The sequence below is a fragment of the Ascidia mentula genome, chromosome 3 (genome assembly GCF_947561715.1).
Source record: "Ascidia mentula chromosome 3, kaAscMent1.1, whole genome shotgun sequence".
Classification (NCBI taxonomy): domain Eukaryota; kingdom Metazoa; phylum Chordata; class Ascidiacea; order Phlebobranchia; family Ascidiidae; genus Ascidia; species Ascidia mentula.
This window is the reverse complement of record NC_138568.1, coordinates 2,775,513-2,797,391: the sequence shown is the minus strand read 5'-3', so window position 1 is coordinate 2,797,391 and position 21,879 is coordinate 2,775,513. Positions and strand designations below refer to the sequence as shown.

The 21,879-nt window shown below is 41.5% G+C and overlaps 1 protein-coding gene across 1 annotated transcript; it reads left to right on the top strand.

Moving 5' to 3' along the window:
• The first annotated feature begins 16,430 nt into the window (after positions 1-16,430).
• Positions 16,431-21,833, top strand: LOC145894041 (E3 ubiquitin-protein ligase listerin-like). The gene has a single exon (XM_082982479.1). The coding sequence runs from the start codon at positions 16,452-16,454 to the stop codon at positions 21,654-21,656; it is 5,205 nt and encodes a 1,734-aa protein (XP_082838605.1). The 5' UTR covers positions 16,431-16,451; the 3' UTR covers positions 21,657-21,833.
• Positions 21,834-21,879: the final 46 nt, after the last annotated feature.

The window sequence follows — 21,879 nt, the reverse complement described above, 5'->3', positions numbered from 1 at the left end:
ACTGTACAACAAAAAGAACTTTTGAATCCTGTCAGAAAAAAGAGGAATCTTAAATTTCGACAACAGCCACGCCGCGGAAGGTATTACAACTAATTTAAAGAAGTTGCGCAAGACATTACAACGAATGAGAGGAAAGACGCTATGATACGTAATTCGGGAGTTTCCCTTGTGAAAACGAAGTTCCACTTGCTTTTGAGGTTTCAGTGTGGAATGGTTAACTAACCGTCGTCATTTCGGCGAAATAAAAAAAAAATTCACGAAATTTAATTTACGCATCAGTAAACACAGCTTAAATCAAATTTCTATGAAATTATAACATGTTTCATAAGTGATTCAGAAATGTGACCAACTTATAATCTGCAAAAACAACAATACAATCCGAAGAAAAACACAACAAATTGACAAAGTAACGAAAATTTTTAAAAACGAAAGCAACATGGACATGAACATGGATCCATACCAATTTTACATACCAAAAGCAACTGTTAATGTAAGCCAAAAATCAATCACTTTCCGGGACATAGAACTTCCTATCAATTTGCACAGGGCTTGCCTAGAGCATGCTGGTGAAGGTGATATAAGTTAAAATACCAACCGGCTCCACAATTCCCAGCGAAATGGACTCAAAGGCAGGTCATTGTGTGTGACGGCATAGAGGCTGCTTGCGAGCGCAATGGCGGCAGAGACATCTTGACAAAAAGCAAAAATTCAAACACTTTCCGGGCCATAGGATTTCCTATAATTTTGCACAGGGCTTGCCTAGAGCATGCAGGTGAAGGTGATATAAGTTAAAATACCAACCGGCTCCACAATTCCCAGCGAAATGGACTCAAAGGCAAGTCATTGTGTGTGACGGCATAGAGGCTGCTTGTGAGCGCAATGGCGGCAGAGACATCTTGACAAAAAGCGAAAATTCAAACACTTTCCGGGCCATAGGATTTCCTATAATTTTGCACAGGGCTTGCCTAGAGCATGCAGGTGAAGGTGATATAAGTTAAAATACCAACCGGCTCCACAATTCCCAGCGAAATGGACTCAAAGGCAGGTCATTGTGTGTGACGGCATAGAGGCTGCTTGTGAGCGCAATGGCGGCAGAGACATCTTGACAAAAAGCGAAAATTCAAACACTTTCCGGGCCATAGGATTTCCTATAATTTTGCACAGGGCTTGCCTAGAGCATGCAGGTGAAGGTGATATAAGTTAAAATACCAACCGGCTCCACAATTCCCAGCGAAATGGACTCAAAGGCAGGTCATTGTGTGTGACGGCATAGAGGCTGCTTGTGAGCGCAATGGCGGCAGAGACATCTTGACAAAAAGCGAAAATTCAAACACTTTCCGGGCCATAGGATTTCCTATAATTTTGCACAGGGCTTGCCTAGAGCATGCAGGTGAAGGTGATATAAATTAAAATACCAACCGGCTCCACAATTCCCAGCGAAATGGACTCAAAGGCAGGTCATTGTGTGTGACGGCATAGAGGCTGCTTGTGAGCGCAATGGCGGCAGAGACATCTTGACAAAAAGCGAAAATTCAAACACTTTCCGGGCCATAGGATTTCCTATAATTTTGCACAGGGCTTGCCTAGAGCATGCAGGTGAAGGTGATATAAATTAAAATACCAACCGGCTCCACAATTCCCAGCGAAATGGACTCAAAGGCAGGTCATTGTGTGTGACGGCATAGAGGCTGCTTGTGAGCGCAATGGCGGCAGAGACATCTTGACAAAACGCGAAAATTCAAACACTTTCCGGGCCATAGGATTTCCTATAATTTTGCACAGGGCTTGCCTAGAGCATGCAGGTGAAGGTGATATAAGTTAAAATACCAACCGGCTCCACAATTCCCAGCGAAATGGACTCAAAGGCAGGTCATTGTGTGTGACGGAATACAGGCTGCTTGTGAACGCAATGGCGGCAGAGACATCTTGACAAAAAGCGAAAATTCAAACACTTTCCGGGCCATAGGATTTCCCATAATTTTGCACAGGGCTTGCCTAGAGCATGCAGGTGAAGGTGATATAAGTTAAAATACCAACCGGCTCCACAATTCCTAGCGAAATGGACTCAAACAAAAGTCATTGTGTGTGACGGCATAGAGGCTGCTTGTGAGCGCGGCAGAGACATCTTGACAAAAAGCGAAAATTCAAACATTTTCCGGGCCATAGGATTTCCCATAATTTTGCACAGGGCTTGCCTAGAGCATGCAGGTGAAGGTGATATAAGTTAAAATACCAACCGGCTCCACAATTCCCAGCGAAATGGACTCAAAGGCAGGTCATTGTGTGTGACGGAATACAGGCTGCTTGTGAACCCAATGGCGGCAGAGACATCTTGACAAAAAGCGAAAATTCAAACACTTTCCGGGCCATAGGATTTCCTATAATTTTGCACAGGGCTTGCCTAGAGCATGCAGGTGAAGGTGATATAAGTTAAAATACCAACCGGCTCCACAATTCCCAGCGAAATGGACTCAAAGGCAGGTCATTGTGTGTGACGGCATAGAGGCTGCTTGTGAGCGCAATGGCGGCAGAGACATCTTGACAAAAAGCGAACATTCAAACACTTTCCGGGCCATAGGATTTCCTATAATTTTGCACAGGGCTTGCCTGGAGCATGCAGGTGAAGGTGATATGAGTTAAAATACCAACCGGCTCCACAATTCCCAGCGAAATGGACTCAAACAAAGGTCATTGTGTGTGACGGCATACAGGCTGCTTGTGACCCCAATGGCGGCAGAGACATCTTGAAAAAAGCGAAAATGCAAACACTTTCCGGGCCATAGGATTTCCTATAATTTTGCACAGGGCTTGCCTAGAGCATGCAGGTGAAGGTGATATAAGTAAAAATACCAACCGGCTCCACAATTCCCAGCGAAATGGACTCAAAGGCAGGTCATTGTGTGTGACGGCATAGAGGCTGCTTGTGAGCGCAATGGCGGCAGAGACATCTTGACAAAAAGCGAAAATTCAAACACTTTCCGGGCCATAGGATTTCCTATAATTTTGCACAGGGCTTGCCTAGAGCATGCAGGTGAAGGTGATATAAATTAAAATACCAACCGGCTCCACAATTCCCAGCGAAATAGATTCAATGACAGGTTATTGTGTGTGACGGCATAGAGGCTGCTTGTGAGCGCAATGGCGGCAGAGACATCTTGACACAAAGCGAAAATTCAAACACTTTCCGGGCCATAGGATTTCCTATAATTTTGCACAGGGCTTGCCTAGAGCATGCAGGTGAAGGTGATATGAGTTAAAATACCAACCGGCTCCACAATTCCCAGCGAAATGGACTCAAACAAAGGTCATTGTGTGTGACGGCATACAGGCTGCTTGTGACCCCAATGGCGGCAGAGACATCTTGAAAAAAGCGAAAATGCAAACACTTTCCGGGCCATAGGATTTCCTATAATTTTGCACAGGGCTTGCCTAGAGCATGCAGGTGAAGGTGATATAAGTAAAAATACCAACCGGCTCCACAATTCCCAGCGAAATGGACTCAAAGGCAGGTCATTGTGTGTGACGGCATAGAGGCTGCTTGTGAGCGCAATGGCGGCAGAGACATCTTGACAAAAAGCGAAAATTCAAACACTTTCCGGGCCATAGGATTTCCTATAATTTTGCACAGGGCTTGCCTAGAGCATGCAGGTGAAGGTGATATAAATTAAAATACCAACCGGCTCCACAATTCCCAGCGAAATAGATTCAATGACAGGTTATTGTGTGTGACGGCATAGAGGCTGCTTGTGAGCGCAATGGCGGCAGAGACATCTTGACAAAAAGCGAAAATTCAAACACTTTCCGGGCCATAGGATTTCCTATAATTTTGCACAGGGCTTGCCTAGAGCATGCAGGTGAAGGTGATATAAGTTAAAATACCAACCGGCTCCACAATTCCCAGCGAAATGGACTCAAAGGCAGGTCATTGTGTGTGACGGCATAGAGGCTGCTTGCGAGCGCAATGGCGGCAGAGACATCTTGACAAAAAGCGAAAATTCAAACACTTTCCGGGCCATAGGATTTCCTATAATTTTGCACAGGGCTTGCCTAGAGCATGCAGGTGAAGGTGATATAAGTTAAAATACCAACCGGCTCCACAACTCCCAGCAAAATTGTCTGAAAGCGGCTTACTTTTCCTCATCTTTTACCTAGCTTAATACTATCGTTTTGTAGTTGGGTGTGGCGTTGAAGATGTTTAACGTTATGAAATATGTTGTGTTTTCTCCATATTCCTCATTATCATTTTCATAATGTTTTCAATGTAATTTTGTGTTGTCTGATTGGTCGGAGCAATTGCTCCTCTTTTGCTCCTATTTTAAATTGCCCAATGGACGTCTTTCTTAACCTTTGTTACGTCACAGCAATTACACCGGAAGTTTGTTCAAAATTTTATTAAAGTTCACTTGCTATTTGTTACCTTGGTGAGTAGATGTTTGAAGATTTTTGATTATTTTGTTCGTGTAGGTGACTATAAGATTGTGTAGAACTTTATATTTGCCTTGGAGAAGCTTACCGCGATGCATACAATGATGGTTTGATTTTTACATAAACTTAGTGAAGAAAGTTTAAAACTATTTTAAGTCTTTTAAAGCAGAATTATTTAAGTTCTTTCCTATCGTATTGAATTAAAATGATACCTTTCATCTGTTAATTGACGTAATTGAAGTATGGGAGATGTAGCTAAGTGTGAAGAGTGGTTAACGACTGGGAGACGCAGTTAAGCACTCTTTGAAACGATGCAATCTGTGCTGACGGGATCTGTTTTATTTAAATTGATAATTTTGCAGAAAACTATACTTGCGAAACGCTCTATTATCATCCATTGCTATCCGAGACATCATCCATATCCGCCTACCTCAGTATCCAATACATTTCTCAACAAGCCACGACAGTCCTGTGTTTGAGGAGCAAAGATCAATTGACGATGGGAAGAAGAACGCCGCCCAAGAAATATGAAGTTGGAGTGTCCGGGAAGCAGACATGTTACCTCCTTGCTGAGGGGTCACCACTTCCTTCCGTGTTGTTGGTGACCGATAGCAACGGGAGGAACATTGTCTGCCCCCAGGTGGTATCGGCGATAAGTAAACTTTTTACTTTAAGTGCCATTTCTATTCCAGGGGGAACACTGAACCATGGGGCGGAGGAACTCATGTACGGGAAAAGGTTCGAGTCAGTTGATTTTATCATTCTGGCTCTTGGTACGAACGACCTGGTCTCTCGGCATGCTGATCACCACCATAACAGTATCGGGACTGATTTTCAACAGCTGATCGAGGTGTGCCAACAAACGTACCCGCAGTCCCAGGTTGGTTTATTGTTGTGTAAGCAACGTTAGTTTAGTTGTTAAACACGTAGCAAATAATAGGAATACAGGCCCCAGTATTTTTTGTCTGTTTGCGTAACATAAACGTACTCCCCCTTTTGGTTAGAAATATATTCAATGGTATAAGTCATTTTTTTATGATGTTCGTTTAAGATTGTGATGGCTGGAATCTTGAAACAATCTGGTTTTCACAAAGACTGCGTTCCACAAGTCAACCGGGTACTGTGCAACCTTGCTCAGGAGTATGGGCTCAGCTTCTTGGATTTTAACATCTCCAACGATCGAGGGAACTGGAGCGATAAACTCCATCTCTCAGACGCAGGGCTGCGCCACTACATGGACAGTCTTGAAGAACATGTCCATACTCTTCTGGCTGTGGAAGATTCAGTTGGTGAGATAAAAATGACCAAAATAATTTCAATGCAGCATATAATCTAATGGTTTCCCATTTCGTATTGTAATAATTTGCAGTACAAATTACGAAACAAATTTATTTTGACACAATTCAAACTATTTTCTGTTAAACAGTTTCAACCGTCAACGTCTGTCCAAAAAAAGCAACTCCAAACAACTCTTTCCACTCCAGTCCATCACTCAACGGACGAAGAAAATACAAACCCCTAAGCTGTTTCGGTTCCGTCGTTGACTGCATGCGGCTAAAGAACATGAAGGAAGCCGTTCGTGACTCGTCGGCTAAAGCTGTTGGCTCCCATGGCCGAGTCGACAATGAAGCAAAGAGCAGTGGGGCTGCTAAAGCCGTTCGTGACTCGTCGGCTAAAGCTGTTGGCTCCCATGGCCGAGTCGACAATGAAGCAAAGAGCAATGGGACTGCTAAAGCCGTTCGTGACTCGTCGGCTAAAGCTGTTGGCTCCCATGGCCGAGTCGACAATGAAGCAAAGAGCAGTGGGGCTGCTAAAGCCGTTCGTGACTCGTCGGCTAAAGCTGTTGGCTCCCTTGGCCGAGTCGACAATGAAGCAAAGAGTAGTGGGACTGCTAAAGCCGTTCGTGACTCGTCGGCTAAAGCTGTTGGCTCCCATGGCCGAGTCGACAATGAAGCAAAGAGCAGTGGGACTGCTAAAGCCGTTCGTGACTCGTCGGCTAAAGCTGTTGGCTCCCTTGGCCGAGTCGACAATGAAGCAAAGAGTAGTGGGACTGCTAAAGCCGTTCGTGACTCGTCGGCTAAAGCTGTTGGCTCCCATGGCCGAGTCGACAATGAAGCAAAGAGCAGTGGGACTGCTAAAGCCGTTCGTGACTCGTCGGCTAAAGCTGTTGGCTCCCATGGCCGAGTCGACAATGAAGCAAAGAGCAGTGGGGCTGCTAAAGCCGTTCGTGACTCGTCGGCTAAAGCTGTTGGCTCCCTTGGCCGAGTCGACAATGAAGCAAAGAGTAGTGGGACTGCTAAAGCCGTTCGTGACTCGTCGGCTAAAGCTGTTGGCTCCCATGGCCGAGTCGACAATGAAGCAAAGAGCAGTGGGACTGCTAAAGCCGTTCGTGACTCGTCGGCTAAAGCTGTTGGCTCCCTTGGCCGAGTCGACAATGAAGCAAAGAGTAGTGGGACTGCTAAAGCCGTTCGTGACTCGTCGGCTAAAGCTGTTGGCTCCCATGGCCGAGTCGACAATGAAGCAAAGAGCAGTGGGACTGCTAAAGCCGTTCGTGACTCGTCGGCTAAAGCTGTTGGCTCCCATGGCCGAGTCGACAATGAAGCAAAGAGCAGTGGGACTGCTAAAGCCGTTCGTGACTCGTCGGCTAAAGCTGTTGGCTCCCATGGCCGAGTCGACAATGAAGCAAAGCGCAGCGGGACTGCTAAAGCCGTTCGTACAATAGGAAAGTTGTTTGGATTTGCGTTCGATGGCTTCAAACGAGGTATTTACACTATCCTCAGTTTTTTTGTGTTCTACCTTTTTTTTATGCAGTACTGTTTGTCTTCGGTTGGTTTTGGATATGTGATTGATTGCGCCTTCAGCTGTTTTTCGTTTATTCCTGGTTTTCGTCGAGTAATTTGGAGAAGCCGGCCTGGTCGAAAGCGATATGCTTGCGTACCTGCTTTATTGTTACCGTTGCGGTTATCTGGACGGTTGGTGCAAACTGGTGGTGGCAAGTATAAAACTCGTGATGGAAAAATTAAAGTAATTTGCCGATATTTGGACTTTTATGGACGTAAACAATTCACAAAAACACTTGGCTTTAATTTTCTGTGCTCTTGCAATTTATGGGAGGGAGTTGAAATTAACAAGCGATTAAAAAAGCTGTTCCAGTTTTGTAAGGCTAATGAAAAAGAAATTAAGAAGTCGTTGGCTCCACGCCGCGGTTCCACCTCCTTAACCACACCACGAAACGAGGAAATCAATTTTTTTGGAGCTGTTCAAGCTCTAGTTAAATGTTTGCATGAATATCCAAGGACGTCAAGGCTGCCAAACAAGGCCGTTAAGGAGGTTTTGAAATGTTGTAAACTTGGTTTGAGCGAAAAAAACAGGTTAAAAGTAAAAAAGTTTTGGGCTTCAAACAGTGAATTTCGCAAAAAAGTTCAAACGGGTTTCAAAAAAACGCATCACTTGGAAATATCCCAAAATTTGTCACCAGCTAGTACGCCTGTACCTGATGAAACTTTATTCTGTGTTTGCAATATGCCCTACGATGGTACATTAATGGTGGAGTGTGAAACGTGTCTGCAGTGGTTTCATCCCAAATGCGTGTTTGACAAATCGTCCGTCGCAGTAACTTTAACGAAAGACCAGTGGAAGTGCTCGAATTTGGTATGTTCTGGCGTTCATCTTGAATCTCAATCTTGCTTTGCACATAGAACACAACAGTGTGAAGTTTCACTAAATGGCGACAATAAACTTTCGCCTAACGATAAAATTCCGAATGCGTCTTCCGCTGACACAACCTGTCGTAGTTTTGATTTTGAGACTTTCGCTGTTGACCTTGAGTTCCCCGTTAAAACTAGTACACCGGTTGCTTCTAGATCTGTAGAGGAAAAGGCATCATGCGTTGCTTCTGAGGAAAACATTGAACTCCACCATAGTGGTTTTGATGGTTTGGATAACAACAGTTTCGGAGACGATATTACGACGATGTTATGTGGAGAAATTGCAGCCGAAAACGATAATGCATGTGTTTATTCTCCTAACAAAGAAACTTGTGATGTAATTAATGAACTTGGTGGAGTAAGTTTGGACATTCAGCGAAAATTTCATCACAGTGCAAATGTTAATGTTAGTGGCATGTTTATGTTGTCCTTGCAGGAGTGGCAATCCCTGGTCGAAAATAGATCCAATCACCATTTTGGTAATGAGTTGTATGTTGATATTGCTGTTGAACAAATTCGAAAGATGTATGCCGGTTGTGTCCCGAATGTGTCAAACAATTATTTGTTAAACTTTGAGGCGATTGCTAAGGATAAAAACTGTAACAAGGAAGGTTGGATAAATTTGTATTGCGCCCATAAAAGCTGTGAAGATTGCATGTGTGGCGTTAAGTTTGTTGTAACATTTTGGTCATTTGTAGACAAGGTCGAAGGACGGGTTGAAATATCTGGTAAGCGTAATCATAAACCTGGATGTAGAAAAAGTAGACGCATAAGTGGCTTGTTGAGGGACAAAATTCGCCAAGAGTTGAAAAATCAAACTGCCGTAAATCAGCACAGAAAATTATTCGACAAACTTTGTCCTGAAGAACGTTGGTTAGGCGCCCATACTTATTTTCCATCGAAATCAGTTTTAAATAACATCAAAAGCGAAAACAGCCACGGAAACAAGCACAGTAGATTATGGTTTGTAAATTTGTACGTAAAGCTTTTAGAAATGGAAAAGGATGATATAAAGTTTGTACGTTGCATTCGTTTACATCCTCCTTTGGTAACGATGTACACGAACGCACAATTGAAAACGTTTAACCGAATTTGCGCTGTGGACGTTGTGTATTTTGATGCCACTGGAAGCGTGTTGCGCCGGATGGAAAATTACAAAGACTTTCAAGTTTATACTTTGTTAATTAGAAACCCAAGCAAAGGTTGCACACCGCTTCCAGTTGCAACTTGCGTGACAACGAACCATGACGCAATTTCGATAAGTCACTTTTTGGAAACGTTTCTTTTTGATTGTATCAAAGTCTGTAGTGTGTCCCGCCAGCCAAAACTGCTTATCATTGATGGCTCAATGGCAATGTGGAACGCAGTTTTGAAAGCGTTTTGTAGAGAATCTCGTTTGGAATATTATAACCGTTGTTACCGCATTGCGACAGGAGTTCCAAATTACGGCGACCTAAAAAAAACTGTTGTTCACAATTGTTATAGCCATGCAATGAAAGCAGCGAAGTCGTTGTGCAGCAAACATTGCAAAAGTTCCAAACTGTCAAAAACTTACTTGTTTTGGCTCAATGTTTTTTTTAATTGTGAGACGATTGCAGACTTAGACATTGCTGTGGAAAGTTTTATTGTGTTGACTAACTGCGAAACATCATCCTCATTACTTCAGACACATTTTAATCGGCTAACATCAATGGTAATTTCTGGTAAATTCAGTATCAATATGACTGACGACGACAATGGCGTGAAAGAGGATACGGACTACACTTTTTGTAATAAACATACTGACAAATTACAGGAAAAACAATCTCCATTTTGTTGTCGATACAAACGCAAATTAGATGAATTTTTAAATTCACATGTGTACAAACAAAACGAAACAAAAATAAAAAACAATCTTTATTGCAATCCCAGTTTTTGTGAACGTGTAATTGAAGTGGTTTTAAGTAGAATATGTGCAACATCAAAGATAATGCTTGGGGGTTTGTCACGGCATGTTCACGAAGGCAAAACTAGTGACGAGCAGGCGAAAATGTTTTACACTTATTCCACAGACTGTAACGTCATGAAAAGTTGTGTACACCAAACAGTTTTACGCAATAACAAAACCCAAGGAATAATTGAGGAGCATTTCGGTGATTTAAAAACAAATATATTCAATGGAAAAAGAATAGCTCGTATAGACGATTTTGTCTCCAAATATTATGATGCTATTAAAGTTTTACAAAAACTTTTTGCAGATTCTATGTTGAGCTTTCGTGAACAACCGAACAAATCCCCTTTAAAAGCAAATAATATTAAAACCGCCAAACGTACATTGGTTGTGGAGTCAAAGTTCAAAAAGAGGAAAAGAAACAAAACCAGTTTTTACTCATCGGAAATTATGTGTAAACGTGTAAAATTTGAAAACAAAGTATCACTTTCCCCACAACCAATGTTAACACTTAAGTGCACCCCGCCAATGCCATTTTTCTCTGTCTGTCCAAAATTCCATGATAGTTTTATTGACTGTAAAAAAATTGCAGATTTCGTTTGGCATCATATACCTTTTACCCCAACTTCAATTTTTGACACCGCCCTCGTCATGCCCTGTCGTCAGTCAGTTTCGTGGTTAGATTTGTGTTCCCTTTGCAGTAGACCTCGTGGGAAAACTTATTGTGCTTTAACTCAAAACCCGGCGAATACACACAGTGACTTAACAATTGGTTGGTTAACGGACAACGTTGTAGACTGTTATATTTCCAGAACACTCCGTTATTGTAATTTACGTATGACTGGCGCCTTTGGGTTTGTGTCAACTATTACAGCGGGAGAAATTTTGCAGGGCAAACAATTCAAAAACATTCGCAAAGCACTTCATGGCATGTTTCATAACGAACGTTTGTGTGAGCATGTTTTCATTCCAGTTCTTTTTGAAGGGCATTTTGTGATTTTGTGGTTTAAACATTTTGAGAACGAAATGGTTCTTTATGATTCTACTGGAAGTCCGCGAAAAGAACTCACGCCTTTAGTAAGAAAATATTTAATTCCGATTTTTGTTTCAATAACCGGTCGTAACCTTACTTTTAAATCCGACTCACTTGTATATCAGAGTGATCTGTCTAGTTGCGGTTTGTGTGTATGTTTCACCGTAGAAAAAATTGCAAACAACATAATTGGGATTGATAAGATTGAGTTCGACGTTGCGCGATATCGTATTTGGATTGTGTTTGCGCTTGTCCAGGAATCGATCAGTTGCAGTGATAAATTAAATACTTGGATTGTTAAAAACAAGCTAGTTTTGCCCGGTCTTCCAAATTTATATAATAACTGTTGGTTAAATTCTGTGTTACAAGCTCTTCAATGTTTGTTAGATCGCCCTTGTGTTTTTCCCCGTAAAGCCACGATAGAAAGTAGGATTGGTCACTTAGTTTATCATCTTGCACAGAACTACGTTGATTCCTCATCATACTTGAAATTGGTCGAAGACGTCTGTAGTCACCTTAATTTTAATTTAAATGAGCAGCAGGACCCCACTGAATTTTTAATGCTTTTTAATTTTGCTTCCGTAATAAAGAGTTGTGGTTTAAACTGGTCGTTTAAGTATCATACATCAAAAACTTGCAAGACATGTGGCAACGAGGCGAAATTTCAGAATGAGCAATCTGTACTTACGTTGCCATTGTTCGATCACATCCCGGACAACAGTAATCTCAGTACATATTGTGAAACTGAATTTCACAACGTTGCCATCAGCCATTGTTCCCACTGTAATTTGGATACAGAGAAGAAGATTAGCAGTGAGCTCAAAAGTCCAACAGACGTATTATGCATTGTTGTTTTTAGGAATATAAGTGGCAAGAAAAGTAATAAACGTATAGTCCCAGATGAATTGTTGCGTTTTGAACAAGGAGTTTCGTTTAAGCTTATGTCTGTTGTTGTACATATTGGATCCAGTGTTAACTCAGGCCATTATTTGACGTACAAATTCAATAAATTTCATTTGACAGAATTTAATGACGACACTGTAAAACATGTCGCATGGAATAGTGTTAAAGAAAGGATACTTACGGGTTGTTGCATATTATTTTACAAAAAAGTTAAGACCGGTGTTGATTCATCCAGCACCCCAGCCCAACCTAAGATTTTTGTCCGTCGCAAGCCACGATGTTTCAACGCGTCGGCAGCGAAGTCTACGGATCGCATTATTCAAACAAATATTGTTTTGGAGCAATACATAGATGGAAGAAATATTGTAATTTCGAATGTTACTGAATTAAACTCTGCTAGAAAACAATCATATGACCTTATTTTCAACAAAATAAAGTCGGCTTTATTAATATCATTTCAACAAGCAAAAAATTTACCAGAATGTTACCGCCTATGTTTATATTACCATGGTAAAAAAAATATGTTGATAAAGTACAACAAAAATTTTTCCCCCCTTACAATTTCCCAGGATGAAATGAGCAATATAATGCGATTCGTGGAATATTCGTTTTGTCGACGTCTCGTGCGTCAACGACTTGTTGGTAGTCAGGTTTTCCGAGAATCATTTTGCGGCCGAGATTTGAAACCAGGTTTGATTGTGGAAGGAAGCATGTTGAGTGAAATGGTGATGGACAAAATACTTGATGTAAATTTTTTCCTAAACAACGTTTTGTACTTTGAGGCCATCATTTGTTATTTAATGAGTACGAGTGGCTGTACATACGAGGAAACGTGTAGAAGGGTCGGTTCCAAACCATCGATTTTTGTTTAAAAGGACACTGTTACATTTGCCAGCCATCTTATTGTCTATACTTGTTGTTTCCGCGTTCATTCGAAATACATTTAAGATAAACAACAGTTTTTCAGAAGGGGATGCCTGACTACCATATGGTTCTAAACCAATGTATAGGAACATATCAATGCATGTGAACTAACTTAGCAGTTATGTTTTTGTTATAAATTTCAGAATAAAACAATATGTTTACATTTCAGATCAGTTCTTTTCTTCATTTGGATGTGATTGCATCCAAATGTAGTTTTATCTGCAAAATAAAACCACTACGATTGCCGGAACCTTGACGTGGTGTAGTGGCTTTATACCAATACCGGCATACTGACACAAAATAGGCTAATTTATTACATATCACAACAAATCGCCTTTATGCCGTCACATTCAATGACCTGCCATTTCGCTGGGAATTGTGGAGCCGGTTGGTATTTTAACTTATATCACCTTCACCTGTATGCTCAAGGCAAGCCCTGTGCAAAATTATAGGAAATCCTATGGCCCGGAAAGTGTTTGAATTTTCGCTTTTTGTCAAGATGTCTCTGACGCCATTGCGCTCACAAGCAGCCTGTATGCCGTCACACACAATGACCTTTGTTTGAGTCCATTTCGCTGGGAATTGTGGAGCCGGTTGGTATTTTAACTTATATCACCTTCACCTGTATGCTCTAGGCAAGCCCTGTGCAAAATTATAGGAAATCCTATGGCCCGGAAAGTGTTTGAATTTTCGCTTTTTGTCAAGATGTCTCTGCCGCCATTGCGCTCACAAGCAGCCTCTATGCCGTCACACACATTGACCTGCCTTTGAGTCCATTTCGCTGGGAATTGTGGAGCCGGTTGGTATTTTAACTTATATCACCTTCACCTGCATGCTCTAGGCAAGCCCTGTGCAAAATTATAGGAAATCCTATGGCCCGGAAAGTGTTTGAATTTTCGCTTGTATGTCAAGATGTCTCTTACGCCATTACGGTTACAAACAGCCTGTATGCCGTCACACACAATAACCTGTCATTGAATCTATTTCGCTGGGAATTGTGGAGCCGGTTGGTATTTTAACTTATATCACCTTCACCTGTATGCTCTAGGCAAGCCCTGTGCAAAATTATAGGAAATCCTATGGCCCGGAAAGTGTTTGAATTTCGCTTTATGTCAAGATGTCTCTGACGCCATTGCGCTCACAAGCAGCCTGTATGCCGTCACACACAATGACCTTTGTTTGAGTCCATTTCGCTGGGAATTGTGGAGCCGGTTGGTATTTTAACTTATATCACCTTCACCTGTATGCTCTAGGCAAGCCCTGTGCAAAATTATAGGAAATCCTATGGCCCGGAAAGTGTTTGAATTTTCGCTTTTTGTCAAGATGTCTCTGCCGCCATTGCGCTCACAAGCAGCCTCTATGCCGTCACACACATTGACCTGCCTTTGAGTCCATTTCGCTGGGAATTGTGGAGCCGGTTGGTATTTTAACTTATATCACCTTCACCTGCATGCTCTAGGCAAGCCCTGTGCAAAATTATAGGAAATCCTATGGCCCGGAAAGTGTTTGAATTTTCGCTTGTATGTCAAGATGTCTCTTACGCCATTACGGTTACAAACAGCCTGTATGCCGTCACACACAATAACCTGTCATTGAATCTATTTCGCTGGGAATTGTGGAGCCGGTTGGTATTTTAACTTATATCACCTTCACCTGTATGCTCTAGGCAAGCCCTGTGCAAAATTATAGGAAATCCTATGGCCCGGAAAGTGTTTGAATTTCGCTTTATGTCAAGATGTCTCTGACGCCATTGCGCTCACAAGCAGCCTGTATGCCGTCACACACAATGACCTTTGTTTGAGTCCATTTCGCTGGGAATTGTGGAGCCGGTTGGTATTTTAACTTATATCACCTTCACCTGTATGCTCTAGGCAAGCCCTGTGCAAAATTATAGGAAATCCTATGGCCCGGAAAGTGTTTGAATTTTCGCTTTTTGTCAAGATGTCTCTGCCGCCATTGCGCTCACAAGCAGCCTCTATGCCGTCACACACATTGACCTGCCTTTGAGTCCATTTCGCTGGGAATTGTGGAGCCGGTTGGTATTTTAACTTATATCACCTTCACCTGCATGCTCTAGGCAAGCCCTGTGCAAAATTATAGGAAATCCTATGGCCCGGAAAGTGTTTGAATTTTCGCTTGTATGTCAAGATGTCTCTTACGCCATTACGGTTACAAACAGCCTGTATGCCGTCACACACAATAACCTGTCATTGAATCTATTTCGCTGGGAATTGTGGAGCCGGTTGGTATTTTAACTTATATCACCTTCACCTGTATGCTCTAGGCAAGCCCTGTGCAAAATTATAGGAAATCCTATGGCCCGGAAAGTGTTTGAATTTCGCTTTTTGTCAAGATGTCTCTGACGCCATTGCGCTCACAAGCAGCCTGTATGCCGTCACACACAATGACCTTTGTTTGAGTCCATTTCGCTGGGAATTGTGGAGCCGGTTGGTATTTTAACTTATATCACCTTCACCTGTATGCTCTAGGCAAGCCCTGTGCAAAATTATAGGAAATCCTATGGCCCGGAAAGTGTTTGAATTTTCGCTTATGTGTCAAGATGTCTCTTACGCCATTACGGTTACAAACAGCCTGTATGCCGTCACACACAATAACCTGTCATTAAATCTATTTCGCTGGGAATTGTGGAGCCGGTTGGTATTTTAACTTATATCACCTTCACCTGTATGCTCTAGGCAAGCCCTGTGCAAAATTATAGGAAATCCTATGGCCCGGAAAGTGTTTGAATTTTCGCTTTTTGTCAAGATGTCTCTGACGCCATTACGGTTACAAACAGCCTGTATGCCGTCACACACAATAACCTGTCATTGAATCTATTTCGCTGGGAATTGTGGAGCCGGTTGGTATTTTAACTTATATCACCTTCACCTGCATGCTCTAGCCAAGCCCTGTGCAAAATTATAGGAAATCCTATGGCCCGGAAAGTGTTTGAATTTCGCTTTTTGTCAAGATGTTTCTGACGCCATTGCGCTCACAAGCAGCCTGTATGCCGTCACACACAATGACCTTTGTTTGAGTCCATTTCGCTGGGAATTGTGGAGCCGGTTGGTATTTTAACTTAGATCACCTTCACCAGCATGCTCTAGGCAAGCCCTGTGCAAATTCATAGGAAATTCTATGTCCCGGAAAGTGATTGATTTTTGGTTTACATTAACAGTTGCTTTTTGTATGTAAAATTGGTATAGTCTGGTCCATGTTGCTTTCATTTGTAAAATTTTTTAATATTTTATCAATTTTTTGTTTATTTCCTCTGATTGTATTTGTTTTTTTGCGGATTTTTAGTTAGTTACATTTCTGAATCACGAATAAAACATGTTTTAAATTCATAGAAACTTGAATTGAGCTGTATTCACTCATGCGTAAAATAATTTTCGTAGAATTTTTTTTTTATTTCGCCGAAATGACGACGGTGTTAACTATGCTGTAAATTATGGAAATTGTAATATATAAAAATTATCATTAATCAAAACCTTTCTTTGCAGTCGCATTAAGCTGTATAACAAACACCATGGGAAAGCCAAAGGGGCAAAGCCATAGGACGAAAGGCAACATCAAGCCTTCAAGCAGTGGTCGTGCCGCAAACTTTCTATCCACAGATAACTTGGTCGGATTTGAATCTCTCGCTGGTGACCTGGGTTACATACCAATTTTGAAGTCTCTTGAGGAAGATACAGAATGCCTAATTGATCCCCATTTCAAAGTAGCTTTGTGTAAACTGTCAAAACGAGATGTTACAACCAAATTGAAAGCCTTATCTGAATTCAGTGACTTGTGTGGGAGCTCAGACATCACAGCAACCAGCAGTGTACTTCCCTACTGGCCCCGATTGTACAACAAACTATCAACAGATTGTGATCGCAGAGTAAGAGAGGCTATACAATGTGCTCTTTGTGCCTTGGTGTCTGCAGTTGGAAAGAGTATTGCCCCACATCTAAAGAACATTATCGGGGCATGGTGGATAGCCCAGTGTGACTCCTATGCTCCTGCTGCGTCTGCTGCTGTTAGTGCTTTTCAGAAAGCTTTTCCAACTGAGGACAAGCGAAAGAAGGCTGTGATATTCGGACAAGAACAGATTATAGAAACTTTGTTCACAGGAATGTTTGTTAATGTCAAAGCAATGAGTTCTGAAAGTGATGATACGGATGTATATCGTGAGATTGCATCCAGTCTTGGCGCGCTTGCTTGCTTTTTAAAATTTTTCGAAGTTGGTGACAATAATTTTGAATCATCATTGGTGGACAAGATTTTGGGTAATGCCAAAATTTGGAAGTTTGCCAAGCACAAGTCGCCAGGAGTAAGATCAGCTTTTTACTGTGTTTTAAGTGCTCTGTGTCAGTCAGTGCCCCACTTACTTGAAACACATAAAGCTGTAGCACTTAGATCTGTCTTGTGTAAGCTGAATGAGCCAAATCCGTTGGTCAGTAAAGCTATATGGGATGCAGCCGATCAACTCATTAAAACTTTTCCTGATTGGCATGAACATGTGGATGTAAGAAAAGGATTCCTTCCACAGTTGTGGGGCATGCTGAAGGCTGGTTTTTATGGAAACGCCCGTTACATATGTCCATACCTGTTGCCTGCCATTTCAAAGTTTCCGCCAACATTGGCTGTGATTCCGGTTTATGAAGAGTTTTTTACATGTCTTCAATTGGGCATGGAATGTGGAAGCATTTCAAAGAGTGCCAGTGAAACAAATGCTGTCATCACAGCCACCATTGAATGTATGCAATACATTTTAAGGAAGTCAGTGGAAGCATGTGAAGTGCCAGACTGGGAAGTTGCTAACCATGTCTTGAAATTCCAGCTTTTTCCCTTGCTGGAGAAATCAATCAGAAAAAACGATTTTCACTCGTATCTTGTAAATCCACTGCACCAGTTGATTGCAACCACGGTTGGCACATTGGCAGAGAAATCTGCAACATCAGCTAGACCAGAGAATCTTCAATCGGTATGCAAGGTCATGTGGAAGTTTATTTTTGAACTAGGTTGCTCATTGGTTGACAAATCAGAGATGAAGGATGATCTGACAACTGATGCCCTGGACGCTTACCTTAAATTTCTGCAAGCTGTGGACAAAGCATGCCATAAAGAAGAGACCCTGCCTAAATTACAGAAGGTTAAGTTTGATGAAAGAAAACAGCCAAGTTCACATCAATCGGAAGCAAAAAGTGTCTCCAATTCCCATTTGTTAGAACAATTTGAAAAGTTTCTTTCTGACTGGATAAGATATTTCATATCATTGGATGAACTCACTTCATGTCAAACCTTGAGCCTTCTCAATTCAGCCCTGGGCAATTTTACTTCTGGACAGTTGTTGGTGCTTGTGGCCAATCAAGCTAGCCTGGTAGATTCAGTCCAAAATTCACATGACAGTGCTTATGCCATTTTAAAAGATCTACTGGTTCCACTGTTTAATAAATGTGTCCTGGAGAACAGCACTGTTGATGCACGGAACACTGCAAGAGCTCTGTTTTCCTGTGTAAGCTTTTGTAATGCAAACCAGGCATCTGAGATTTTGAATGTCATGTTTTCAAATTTCAATACTCCTAATGTGTGCACTGAACTGGGCCAACTGCTCATTTCCAATGCCCAGAATGCCAATGGAAATTCCTATCTGAGGTGGTTAATGGATGAACAGTGCTTGTTAGTGGGTTATCTTGTCAGTTTAATTAACACTAAATCTGATGAGTCTGAATTGATCAACTTGCCAGAATGGGAATTACTGTCTCTTGCTGTAGAAAAGAAAGTAGCTGGCAAGGAAAACACAACTATTCCTGTTTTGTTTGGAAAGCAGGCCTTGCTGCTATTAAAGTGCAGTGAAAATCAACTTTCCATGAACAAAGGGCCTGCATCAGTTTATGCATGGAACCATCTTGTAGCAAATGCAGTGGAAAACTATGCCAAAGATCTGGAGTTTATTGACGCAGTGTACGAGCATGTAAAAATGGGTCTGAAGTTGTTGTTAAGAGCAACTATCGATGACGTTGAACTGACGTTGAACCTTGCTGGCTTCCAGGATATCTTAAATAAATTGCTACAAACGGTGTTGCTTCCAGAAAGGTATCTAGATGTGTTGTCTCTTGAAGTTATTAGTCATGTGCTACACGATGACAGGACTGAAGCAATAGGAAACATAGTCAATACAATTTTACAACTGTATTCAAAACATGACCTCGCTGCACACCATGTGGTATCCTGGTTACTTGCACTTATACCAAGCTCAGATGTATTTGGCAAATGGCATTCAAGCATTGACTCTATTAACTGGATCAAGGCACAATCTTTGTTGAGTGGTGACTGTATTTCTCTTGATGTTTGCTCAGATAACGTCTATCATAAAGAATTATCAACCAAGTATAATGGAAAGCTTGGTGTGATTTTGAATGCAGTTGTCATGGGCTGCCAGCTATTCCCAGAAGTGTTTCAAATTATGACATTGCATTCATTTCATGATCTTTTCATAGAAAGTGTATTTTTGAACGCTGTTAGTGATGCTGACGATGAACTTACAGTACTGCACAAGAATCTCATGCAACATAATGATTTCTTTCTTGACATTTGTTCCAAAGTTATTGGCTACAGTGTAAGTCAAGGTGGGGGCTGGTTTGAATGCCTTGGTTACTTGTTGGGTCTATCGAATCCAGACATTGAAGATGATTTATATCAATTGCTTCTGGACAAACAGAGTAAATTGGATAAACTTGATTCAAAGCTAGCCACAGTTATTAATGTGTTTATCAGGTCATTTCCGCAAAATTCACGGAAGAACTTGGTCGTAAACTGGCTTTGCAAAATTGTTCTGTCCAATGATCTGTGTTATGTGGAGGATGTTAAAGGGGAATGTTCAATGGCACTAGGTATTATTTGCTTTGTTAAACTTATGCAGAATGAACAATCCACTGGTCACAAAGAGAAAATTGAATCAATATTACAATTGATTGTTGAATGGAAATCTGATTACTCCGATTTATTTCTATTTGACTGTGATCTTAAAGAAGTGAACAACAAACAATTGCTGTACAATTCAGCTATTGCTCAATTTTTACAATTTACAGTAGTGTCGTGTGTGTCAAGCATTCATAACGACATGTGGGACTTTTATCAATGCTCTACTGTTTCGTGGATGGAAAGTGTGTGCTCAACTTGCGAAGCTCCGGGCAAAGTGAGTATACCTGTATTTATGCTGCTACATGCAGCTTGCAAGCTTCTTAAAGCGCTTGGTGATTTTCTGTCATCTCAAAGTGCTATTGAGGACCCAACATTGCCTAGCACTCTCACCAATGAATGGAAAGAATTTTTTGAGCCTGCTGCTAATGTCAATCTCATCACAATCTTCATGCAGTTAAATTTCAATGAAATCAGGATTCATGACATCCTTGTGATCTGCTTCTTTGATTGTTTGGTCAAAGTCTCAATGGATTCCCTTGAAAGTGCAGCTGGTCGCCTCAAGCCATATTTGTATCCCGGTTCCAGTTTATCAGAGTCTGTCCAAACGTTATTGTATTATCTGTGCTCTGTTTACAGAAAGCCCACACAGTATACACCGAAAGTACAGGCACTATCATACAAGCTCTTGTGTGTCCTTATTCGGAACCTGTTTACAATGGATGATGTGTCCAGTATCAAAGAAGCTAAGGTGCCTGGCAGTTTCATTGATGTACTTCATACTGCTAATGACGCAATACAGCATGTGTGGGATTTGTTTAAGTTCCAAGAGACAACAAAAATAGATGTACATCAGTCGGAGAGTGATGATGATACTGAAGAAGAAATTTCGATTGTTGAATGTCGCTTGCCTGTGCTGGAGGAAGGTGATGTTCTTCTTCTCCTATCATATTTATTTACATTAAGGCTAACAGTGAATGCAGCCAGTTTTCTGTTGTCTGAAAATAAATCGGACTACATAACATCTATGAATGAAGACCCTGTAACCAATTTGGAAAATCTTCTCAAAAATTTGTGGGTTATACTGCCAGATGTGCCATTGGTTTATGAAGAGAACAACGTAGGAAAGAAGCAAATCAAGTTAAATATGTTTGAAATGGAACCAGACTTTACGAATACAAAATTTGATTTGGACTTCATTCAGCATTTGGCTTGCCTCCTGTACAGGGACATTCTTAGCAATGTGCCAGTTTTGATTCGCTCTTGGTACAACAATCTTGACAAGCTCAACCGGGCAAATGTGGATTCCTATACATCAAGGTATGTGAGCCCTGTGATATGCAGAGCTGAACTGAAGAATGTCTCACAGTCCAAACAACATCAGGACATCACAGTGAGGTCACGACTTGCTACCAGAGAAGTTGTGGCAAAGTACGAAGTTATGGATGCCAGTTTCGAGATTATGGTTCAGTTAGCTGTCAATCATCCTCTAACTCCAGTGCAGGTGAACACTGTCAAGCGTGTAGGCGTGGCTGCCACCCAGTGGCGATACTGGATACTCCAAATGACTATGCTCCTGCAGCATCAGAACGGCACCATAATGGATGCTCTGTTGCTGTGGAAACAAAAGGTCGATAAACGGTTGGACGGTCTTGAGGAATGCATGATATGTTTCTCGGTTGTTCACAGCAGTAATGCACAGTCTTTACCCAAACTCGAATGTAAAACTTGTCACAAAAAGTATCACGCCGAATGTTTGTATAAATGGTTTGACACCAGTAACCAGTCCACATGCCCGCTGTGTAGGACGCCAATGATGTTTCGATAGAGAACGTTTTATCGCCTTTACCGGATATTCATTTGTCTTGTTTCTGTGAGTAAACGGCTCCCTACGAAGTTGGTGGTATAAAAATATTGTTTTTTCCTCGCTTATGTGCATTCTACGGGAATTTTATGGTTGTTTTGTACATTTATTTGCTGGTATGCGCGTGTGCAACAACGAAAAGAAATGGTTCGGTTGGATTATTGTTGGGTTTATTTTCTCAGTAGCA

Bases quoted from the DNA above. Each gene is read 5' to 3' on its own strand.
- LOC145894041 (XM_082982479.1), top strand. From the start codon at position 16,452: ATGGGAAAGCCAAAGGGGCAAAGCCATAGGACGAAAGGCAACATCAAG.